We start from the raw sequence: 11,452 nt of genomic DNA, 5'->3' as shown, positions 1-11,452 counted from the left end.
GTCATTTCGTAATTTTAAGCTCAACTCAATTTTCAACATTATCAAAATTATTAATGCTTTATTATTTCAAGAGGCGAAACATCTTGTGCGCTTAGCTGATTGTTCATCTTTCTTAAGGAAACCATTCTAGCGAACAAAACGTTCTTGAAAATAACTGACTCAAATACAATACTTGCTCTAGAATTAATTTCTTTTATACATTTTCCATCAATTAAATATATGAGAGGAAATGTTTTTAGTAGGAGTTAAATATAAAAATATCCTTCTTCGCTGTAATGTAGTGAAATGAGTTGAGCTTGAGATAAAGAATTGACTTACGTATATTGACCGAACGCATGTTAAGCGTTTTCGTTGATAATTATAATTTTGAATAGTTAAAGGAATGCAGAAATCACTTTGATCAATTCAGTAATTTGATGAACAGCCCCCCGCCTTCGCTTAGTTATGTCGACACATTTATTCAAGTAAACATGTTTGTTAAGATCTGGGGATGTGAGATTATGATCTAGATTGAGGGATTGGTTTATTCCTGTTGAAACAAATATAGAGGTACAGGGTTACTGATCTCGTTCAAAGTTATGTTATAAGTACGTCTATTTTTCGATGTAAAATGTCATGTTTTGTCCTTGCGTCGTCAATTTAGTAGTTAGTGTTAGAAATCCGTTCCAGTTTGACTATCGATAATCGGCTTCATTCAAGTAACCGGTGTTTTATCGATTTAAATTTCGACAATACTTTAATTGCCTTTTTATTCTTGTACATAACTTTTCATCCTTAACTATGCGTATGTTATGTGTATGTTTAAAGTTATTTAGTGTTATTATTGCTCTCGGCCATAATGTTAAAGGTAGCAGCTGAACACTATCGAATGTATAATAAACTGAAAAAAGAAAATTAGCAGGAATTAACCGAACGCAAATAATGAGAGGAAATATGAAAAAAAAAAATACAAATCGCTAGTTAAATCGATGCACGATGCTCGATTATGTCCAAATTCAATATATTATTGCCGATTTCAGACCAACCAATTAGTTTTAGATTATAATCGCTCATCGGAACATCACCTATTAAGGTGCAAACAAATTTAACCTTAGCGATTACCGAAAACATTTCGTCAGCTATTTAACCGATATTTTGTGTGCCCACGTTGTCAGAGTCAATACGCGTGGGTAGGGTAAAGCCCATACTGTTATGTTTTAATTAACTGAAGAGTAATATTCCTTTTTCGCCAGCATTTAAAACAGACGAGAATTTGCAACTTTTATAAAGTAACACTCGTATTTATGATCAATAATGCATTTATGAAAAATGTTGATGACTGATAACAAAATTGTAGCCATGTATTTATTAGCTAAAATGCACAAAATTTTAATGACTGGTGGTCCTGAACGATAAAACGAGACTAACTATCGTCTTATCAGGTTGAAATATCATGATTTCTGCACCCATCTTTTAAACTGAACACGGTATCCTTCATAATAACCATTGTTTTCTATATCTATTCATTATTTTTCCGTAAATTTAAACAACTGTATTAGTTGTGGTACTGCGTATTGGGGAAAAAGAGTGCATCATTATCTTTTCTCATATGGTGCAGCAGAAAATAAAAGTAGGACCAGAAAATATTGGTACCAAGAACAAACGAAAACAAAACAAAATGTATAAGATATTGAAATAATATGACCAGCCCTTCATGAGTTTTGGAGCGTAGTGTTACCGCCCGCTTTTAGACAGTATTGGTACAGACCAAAAAGAGTTAAGATATTTCCATTGAACGGTTCATTTGTTTTTACACACAAACATAAACAATACTATAAAGTTAAAATACTATTGTTCAGAAAGTGTTAAAAAGAAAAACTTCAGTGAAAATAATTGGGATGTTTTATTATTTGGACAAAGTAGTTAGTGAATATGTCATTGACCTATACATTGAGAATAAGGTAAACACTAAATATTTATCGAGCAATCAATTAATAAATAATGATGTCGATTTCGATCTTAAGCAATGCAAAGGGTTTCTATTACACTTATTTAGAAAACACTTGTATCAAATCCTGCTTCTTGTACCTTACCGATCAAGTGTCGTTCACTCCTGTCGTATGAGTATTTATGTACGAAGACATGGGTTGATCGTGATCAAAAGATGCTAAGTCATGACCAATGTTTACAAATTGCCTTGCCCCAATTTCTCGAAGCATCTTAAGTCGTTATTACAGAATCAAGTTCAGCAAACATTTTTGATTAGGTAAAACATGTGTAATACTCTATTTTTAGAGAGTTTTGAGGCTTTAAAGGGAAATCATATTTCAGATATTAAATAAAAAAAATATATTTTACAAAATCATATTTATGTATGTAATATTGCGAAATAATAAGATACTTAAACGAGTTACGCTAAAAATGTGCCTACATCTTAATTCTAGCACACCGGATAGGCATTTCCGGTAAATTCAGCCGTGCAAGAAAACTCCATCTGGCACGTGCTGTGGCGTAATACTTTCAATTTCTTTTATTAAACACTTAATGTAACCATAGTTATGAGATTTCAATAGATGAGTTCCATTAACATTAACTTTACAAAAGTATTCCTTAAAAACAAAACAAAATAACCCTTAAAAGACGTGATAGCGAAGGAACTAATTGACGTATGCAGTGAATACAAATTACTGCGCGTCATGACGTCAGTAAACATCATCGCACGCGCTTTTTGGTGAAATGTACAAAAACTCGCTTTCTTATGTATTTTCTTCACAAAAAATGTAATTTAAGGTATGCTAGAAAAAATATCTATCATTTGTGTCCGTTCCGGATAAAAAAAACCGACCCTCGGGCACGCTGCGTCGGCAAGCCTCGTTACCTGGCAAGGCAGGTGCCCTAGGGTCTGATTTTTCTATCCGGAACGGGAACACATGACATATATTATTATTTATAGATGCTTAGTCCTTACCCATGATTACAATGCGTCTGTACTTATTTGCATTAAAGTTTTGCAAAGCTGAACATGCTTATAAACACTGTGTGAAATGTATCCAAATTCGGACTCATACACAGACATAAGACTCACTTGACCATTAAGCCTTTTGTTGGGTCGCCTTACTAACGCTCTTTAAAGTCGCGGACTTCAAAGACAATGTTTGAGCATATATGAACATTTGTTGAAGGGTTCCAACCCTCAGAATCTTAGTTTTAACACTCCCAATGACTTGCAGCAATTATAAATATATTTTGCTATTTATGTGCGGATATGTACTCTTGTAAGCTTGACTCTGTACTTGTGATGGCACCGAGCCCGAAGTGTATAATATTTATAAACTGTGGTTTGCAAAAATAGTGCTCACTATAAATGTATTCATCTAACAAATGCGGATATAACCTAATATAGACGTAAATTACGTACTCGAAATCTAATCTTGATTTATCATATATACAATATCCATACCAGTATATATTTATTTTATCTATCACCTACCAGTGTATCCGCTTTGCCGTATCATTAGTGAAATCACATATATCAACGATATTTATTCTATCTTTATTTAAAATCACATCGATTTATACTTAAGCTCCTGTAAACGGCTTTAGTACCACCGATGACATCATACAACACCACTGAATATTGGAGTTCATTGCACTTCTCAAAAAGATGGACACGAACGATTCTTAATGAGGACACAATTACTCTAGAAGTAGCATCTGCTTACATCTATATAAATGTATACAATAAACATACAGTCGAACCCCGATGGCTCGAACTCCTAGGGACCGGCGAAAATAATTGGAGCCTCGAAATATTCGAGCCAAGCGGGATTGCTTATCTTTAGTATAAATAAGTCGGTCATTTACATCTAGTTCGAGCCAACGAGTAATTCGGGCCAAGCGAGTGCGAGCCAACGGCGTTCGACTGAACGCCAATTCAGAAAAGCTGGCCCCATTATTTCGAAATTTCAGCGTAACAAGCTTAAGAACCTTATTGTATTCAGCCATAGTTTTATATTTGATGCTCGTGTTACTAAAGGAAAATTAGTTAATTGTGAAAAGCATACAAATTTTCCTGAAATGTCAAAAACTCTGAAAATGTAAGTGTAACACAAATCTTACTAAAACAAAAATAGTAAGCTAAACTTCTAAATCCTGTTTTAAGTGGCTTAAGATGTATCGATAGATAAGGGCCTGGTATTGAAATTATAGTATTTGGAGCAACAACTCTTTGCACCAAATTGCTTTTTCATCATCTGAAGTAGTATAATAGTTCAACAAAGACATTCTCAAGTATTTACTCAATGTAAACGGAAAGCAGGGGCGGTCCAGGATTTGGCTTAAGAGAGGGCATGTTTTAGAGCTAAGTTCCCTCAGAATTCTAATTCATTTGGTTCAGTGTTGGCAGTGGGGTTTGCACGTACTCCCCTTAGAAATTTTTTAAGCAATTTCTAATCCAAAATGGTGCTTTTTGGGCGTATTTTATTGCGTTTTTTTTTCTATATAGAAATAAAAAAATAAACGTGGATGATTTGTGGAGGGGTGGGGGGTGGATGCGCCAGGTACGCCGCCTCCCTATGGATCCGCTAGTGGCAAGGAAACACAATTACACCCAGATGTTTTTCATAATTTGATTTTGTTTTTATTTCTTATCACTCTTGACCAACATTCGTATGTCATATCTTATCAAGGAATTTAAAAATGCAAAAAAAGAGTATTTTTGTTTAATTTTCGAGCTATTACTCAGTAATCTGTATTCTCTTTCAAACATCTTTAGTTTCAATTATTGACCTAACACTTCATTGAACATAATTCATGTTATTAAAAATCGTAACAAATTTATCAGTAATTTATCCTAATTAGTGTTCTAAATTATTAAAGATAATAATGTGCTGTAAAATGATAAAATTAGCTGAGTTAGCTTTTGAATAGTTTAGAATGTTTTGGAAACTCAGGGCTGCATATCTGTTCTTATTATATATGCATCATGCATCTGCAAACAATACATTAATTTGTATTTCACCTAGTGCAATATAGACATATTCCGACAAATAACGTCTCCCCAAAGCAAGTATTATTCTTTTCCTAAGTTATACGTCCAATCATAGACTCACAATTTTCACAACGTGATCATTCAATTTATTTCTGTATCGGACGCACGCGCGTACATTTAAAGAAACGACCAACACATATGAGGGTTACATATTAACAAGAATTCAATTTTCTGTTTGGCGCGAACAGATGAACTGAATGAATAGCACTCTCAGAACCCGCCTGGACAAAGGTCGTTACGGTCAGGTGAGCTCAGACTGCGCAGTTGCTCGCACGTTTAAATGAAATTAAGAAATGTTATTCTACAAAATCCTGTATCTTATCCGTACAACTCACAAGTTCCGTGTTAAACCTACGATAAGGACCAAAATGTGTGATATAAATCCTCTTTATTGACCATGATGTTTTCTTGTTTGTTTACAAAAGAACCATCAAAATGATATCAAAATCTGATATCAACGCTATCAAAGTTAAACTATTTGGAATAATTAAGGTATAGAATAAATAGGTTATTTAACATTGTTCTGTATAATTCGGGATACAGTTGGACGATTACACAGCTAAAAAAACTAGATATATGCCGTTAGACATGCTTTACCAAACTGTGTACTCGTCCCAAAATATCTGCATATTGTACAGAACAATGAGGCGATTGTTCAGAACTGTGTTAAAGTTAACAATGTGATTTACGACATCGTTGTCAACTTCTAAACGTGAAACAATTTATGATGTGCTCGTGTAATATCCCTCCGTCTGTAGATAGAGTTGGGATCTCTAATCATAGAGTACTTAGGGTATACCTATACGTTTATTTTATTTGTTTTATTGATAAGTTTCCTCAAATTAATGCATACTTTGATAAGGTTTACCTTTTGCGTTTATCTTTATTAAGGATTGATGAGATAGGAGTAAGGTTTATGCACATAAACTGGTTTAACCCCCCAGTAAATTTACATTTTACTGACCGTTCCAAGGCGGTACCTAACAATTCTTGATAAACATACCTTGTTTCTATATATAGATTGTATGCACTGTGCTGTTTGTGGAGTTTTGTGCTGTTCTTCTTTGTTTCTTGTTTGTGATTTTATGTTCTATGTCTTTGGCGTTTACCCAGTGCTATTAAACCGGGTTTATGTTTCAACTTTTTGCTTCTGAGCTTGTTTCTGCAGCTTGTTGCATAAATATTTAATAAAACAAGTACAGCTGAAACAGTGTTTCAAATCTTGTTACACATACATAAGTGTATCCTTGCAACTTTGAGCGCTGAAGACATTTAAATGTTAACAACGCGTTCGTTAATATCATTGCGCGATGATAAAATGACGTTGGAACAAACATTATTTCGTGATAAGAATGATATGTATTATTTTGTATAGGATTTAAAAGTTATGTATATAATAAAGTGGTTAATAGTATTACATTTTGATTTGGATGGTCGTATTTGACTTGCATTGGTTTTTGAAACTGCAATAACTTACTAAAGTCGAATACAACCATCCGTCTAATAAATTTGTTGTATCTTCATTTCAGTATAGAGAAAGTCAATAAATAACCATATATGTATGCCAATTGTTTATTGCTCAGAAGTTTTGATATATGTGTATTAAACAGTCTACTTCTTACAAAAGTCTACATTCATACATATATATTAAACTAGTTTCAAAACAGTGAATATACATATATAAATAGAATTATGAGTGTCCTTTATTAATCCATATTAGTCAGAGATTTCCAGAGCTCGGTTATGAATAGAGCAATCAGTTTATCTTCCGGCTTTTTGACGTCATCAGATGACATGTCTACGTCATCAGCTTCGTATCTCATCATATCGTCGTTTCCAGCCAAATCTGCAACGTCATCATTAATGGGGTAATCATTCTGCATCTCAGCTCCATCCTGTCCCAAATAAAGCCCCTCTGCGTTCTTCAGGATTGGTATACTTACGCATCCAAGTTTGAAGTTCACTCTGAATTTTTTTACCTAAAATTTCAAATTTTAGAATACAATGTTAACTCCAAAGACAATTGAAACTTCATAAACGACCCTCATAAGAGGTTCAAGATAAAACAATACAGACACCAAATAAGAGACACAAGTTGTATCCTAACGGCGTCCTACTTTGAACGTATGTGTAAAATACATGGTCAACTAAAGTAGTCAAAACCACATGGACGACCCTCATCATAGATTCAAGTACAAAGCGTAACAGACACTAATTTAGAGACACAACTTATTTCAAACAGTGTCCTACTAAGATAGTATTATGTCAACAATAGAGCCAATTTAAGTAGCATTTGAACACGGGTGTGTATGCAAACAAAGATTATATAGGACATAGATAAAACTAACAATACAAAGAAGCTTGGCTATGAAACACGTCAAATAAGTCATTTCACGTCCGCTTTCAGTTGAAACATAAAAAGTACTAATTACAATATCATTTTGCCTGATTCAATCATTTAAACAACATATGAGTGATGCGCTTGTATTGACCTTCATATTTTACCATGATTTCATCAGGTTAGCAGGCTTCACTATTTTATATTTTGGTTAATATAAGGCCTCTAGCAAGGATCCATAAACAGTGTTGTTTTATGTGTGTTACAAAATCAACAATTATAGCCAAGGCATTATGAAACAATGTTTACAAGCACGCTTATGTCAACATTTGAAACACGTCGGCCCCATTTTCCATCGCAAATAACATTGCAGCAAAGATAAATAATTTCTGATATTGTAAACCTTTCGTATACATCCGAGGCTGTTTCCGATGAAAAATTGCTAAGGGCGTTCCGAATGTTTAACACAGTAGCGGTCAACACTTAATTATAACGGTTATATGATTACACTATACTATTCATATTACTACGATACCTTAAGGTCCACCGTGCCAACAAGTTTTGCACAGAGTCTCCTCTGAGCAATGTCGATTCCATACAGTTCCAAGCAGACCGATGCTAACTTCAGACCGGGTACACGGTAACACAGCCGAGGGACACGCCTTACTGAAAGGATAGGAATATATTGAATAATCTTGGTTATTTTAATACCATACCTTCAGGCCGGGTACACCGTAACACATCCGACTGACATTCCATAATGAAAGGATAGCAATATATTGGATAATCTTGGTTATTTTAATACCATACCTTCAGGCCGGGTACACCGTAACACAGCCGACGGACATTACTTACTGAACGGATAGCGATATATTGGATAATCTTGGTTATTTTAATACCATACAGTTTTATACACTATAGTGCAATCGACAGTGGACACACCTCACAGAACATATTGTTAAATACTGACACTATTTATGGCATCCAGTCCGCTGTAGACCCTGGCTACAATCTGACCGGTTACAGTAAAACTGACGAGGGACATGCTTAAGTGAACTGTTCAATATTGTAATTTAGATATCATACACGTTCTTTCAATTCTAAAGCGTGGTACATCTCAGGACAGTTGAATGAGATTTTTCACTAAAGACACAGTGTAATTCTGGCAAAATTGATTACGCACAGTTTCATGTTCAACAACTAACAGAAGGACTAGAAAATACCAACCTAGATCCAATGGAATTACTATGCTGCGAAAAGGTACCAAAAAAACTAACCTAGATCCAATCAAAATGGATAAGAATGAAATTACTAGACTGTGAAAAGGTAGCAGCATAGGTAGCCTAGATTTAGTCAGAAAGAACCATGAATTAAATTACTTTACTTTTAAAATGGTACATACAAATTTAACCTAGATCCAGGCAGAAAGGAAAAAAACCCACAAAATTACTATACTGTGTAAGGGCAAAAACAAATATAATCTAGAACCAGTCCGAGGTGACTTATAACGAAATTACTACGCTGAAGAGTAAACAACATAGTATCTAACTTACAGTTGACGGCATTTCTGTACATCCGACGCTTGTTAAGGACGAACTCCAAAGTGAATTTTCCACGATTGTATTCGACAGTCATACAGCCTAGAGGTAAAAAATAAATAAATGAGCAATTTCAGCTGCAAACCATAGGCAGGTTGACGAGTCACGTAACAAATTATATGCAAATTGCCAGCCAGTACTCAATTGGTTAATTTCACAATGAAATAACTTCACTGACCCATAGCATACTGGTTCGCTACTTTGCATATAAATAAATGCAAACAAAACCATTCGAAATGTTAAAAGGCCCAAATGTATCGAAACTTCTTAAGCTGAACAGGATTCAGGAGTTATTTCGTTAATTCAAATCTCATTCCTAAAAAACAGTCCCTAGTTTCTCGAAAGTCAAAGATAATCCTTAAGCTAATTAAAGAGGCACTATCACTCCCGAATACGATTAGCCACTATTAAAACAATTGTTTTAATATATCAAAAAGGACAAATAAATGTCGAAATTAATGGTTCTTATGAAAGCTATCGAATTTAATTTGAAAGAAAGCTGCAGGTATTTCTACCTTGAGCTGATAGTAGATTACAGTAGCACTTACCAGTCGTTCATATTTATGATTTTTTAGCTTTTAAATACACGGTTACAGTCCTGTTGTCAGTAAGATATTTTTTTTCTATCAATGCATTATTAAGTAAGTAGTTAAAAGTTTATCACTCAAAATTATATTTGTTATACATGTATATGTATTGATTTGAAATAAGAGTGTCATTTTAAAATATGTAGCCTGCTGAATGGTTTACATTACAAAAATCGCATTTGTTTCTGACAGTTCCCTAAGATCTAGAATACTAGTATTTCATATAAGTCATTTTGCTGTAAGAATTTAGATGAATTTATATACTGAAGAGTGACTTAATTTCGCGAGATCCTTTATTTTGTAGGTTTTGTATTTGCGACAGGGAAGGGTCGCAAATATTAGCAAAATGACTTCTCGCAAAGTCAAAGCAATGTAAATCAAACAAATGTCCCTACCATTGAGAGTAAACTTGATTTTGCGAAAGACGACTTTTACGCTGAATGTATGGGTCGTACAACATGTACAGCTCATCTTCTTACATCTACAACTTGCGCGAGCCCCTAAGCGCTGTAGAGGGTTTAGGGTGCTGTCTTCTTCTTCAGAGTCGGCTGCATTGAAATGTAAGATTTAACAAAATTGTTATGTAAAATAGTGAAGTTTGCAGTATTGACAAGTGTACTTACAGCTGACCTTTGCAGATGATTGACAAACAATTATGTGTATGATGGTTTAACAGAGACACTTATTTTACATAATTATGTAATCAAACTTTATGTTATTGGAGTTAAACTGTGAATGAATGCATTTTGCATTTAGTGTAATACAAATCTTACCGGATTCACCGTCGTCCAAAAGTCCCATTTTCTCCATGAGGTATTCCACGTCAAGTTCATTGTTCGGACCTCCTGGAAGATTTATGACGTGACCATCGTCGGTTACGGCAATGCCTGTATACTCAACCACTTCATCTGTAAAGTAAAGGTTTATTATGTTAACTACATCTATTCGTGTCTGTAGCATATTACACCAAGAACTTAATGCAAAGGTCTCTGTCACAAAATAAAGTTTAAAATAACTTTGCCATCTCGTCATTAACGAGCAACGATGTACTGTGTAAACACAATATTGCAATGATATTTCCAAAAAAGTATATTTTATTCATTTACGCTTATTGTTAATATAACAATGAACATTTTACATTTCAAAGGTCAAGATTTTTTTTATGTCCATTACGTTAAAGAATAAAAAGAAATCATAGCTCACCATCGATGTAGGGTTTCACAGCTTGGTAGAACTCATAATTTGTCATGGATGCAATCATTTGCATTTGCACGCACACGACCGCCAGCAAAATCAAAGTTTTAAAGGGTCCCATTCTGAGTCCCCCAGTTCAGAAATGACCTCAAGAAACGATATCAGGTGACAAAGGTCCGATATCAATACAACGGGGTGAACACCCGATATCTGCGTTTTGGAGTAACTGGACAGGTCATTATAAAGAGGTTAACCGGATTTGAGATGAACCGGATGTACGTCCTACCGGTCTCACTACGTCTTATGTTTTTGAGGGGTGTTTTAAAAGTGATTGTGTCCATATTATACTAAACCATAATGTGCAAATATTATTTGGACTGAAATTAAACGTGCTTTATTAAATGAACTCGGTCCAAATTAAAAAGCCGATTGTTCAATACCTTGTTAAAGTAAACAAATTTGTTAACGATTTTCGTCGTTGTTAACTTTCAAATCGGCAATGCTCTGGTAGTTAAAGGAAACAGTTATGATCAACAGTATTTCTAACTAGAGTTGAGACAATTGACTTGACTTAGCTGTACTTGGTCTAAATTAGTGTAAGAAGTAAAGGATTTAATACATTTTTCACAATTGTATGGTTATGTTTACATACGGACGGAATGTACCGTTTTAACATATCTAAAAAGCATTTTGCCACTTAGTTATT

At 34.3% G+C, this 11,452-nt stretch overlaps 1 protein-coding gene across 1 annotated transcript; it reads right to left on the bottom strand.

Moving 5' to 3' along the window:
- Window positions 1-6,621: 6,621 nt before the first annotated feature.
- On the bottom strand, window positions 6,622-10,801 carry LOC128221629 (uncharacterized). The gene is made up of 6 exons (XM_052930234.1): window positions 10,756-10,801; window positions 10,326-10,460; window positions 10,032-10,100; window positions 8,921-9,007; window positions 7,903-8,033; window positions 6,622-7,008 (listed from the first exon to the last, which is right to left on the bottom strand). The coding sequence occupies exons 1-6, from the start codon at window positions 10,799-10,801 to the stop codon at window positions 6,736-6,738; spliced, it is 741 nt and encodes a 246-aa protein (XP_052786194.1). The 3' UTR covers window positions 6,622-6,735.
- Between the last annotated feature and the right edge of the window lie 651 nt (window positions 10,802-11,452).

This window comes from Mya arenaria, chromosome 16, assembly GCF_026914265.1.
Source record: "Mya arenaria isolate MELC-2E11 chromosome 16, ASM2691426v1".
Taxonomy (NCBI): domain Eukaryota; kingdom Metazoa; phylum Mollusca; class Bivalvia; order Myida; family Myidae; genus Mya; species Mya arenaria.
This window is presented reverse-complemented; position numbering and strand designations above follow the sequence as displayed.

Excerpts from the sequence above, each read along its gene's own strand:
- LOC128221629 (XM_052930234.1), bottom strand. The coding sequence starts at position 10,801 with ATGACAAATTATGAGTTCTACCAAGCTGTGAAACCCTACATCGATG. Across the intron at positions 10,101-10,325 it reads TTTGGACGACGGTGAATCCG|CCGACTCTGAAGAAGAAGAC; the intron begins GTAAGATTTGTA and ends ATTTCAATGCAG. Across the intron at positions 8,034-8,920 it reads GTACAGAAATGCCGTCAACT|TAAGGCGTGTCCCTCGGCTG; the intron begins GTAAGTTAGATA and ends CTATCCTTTCAG.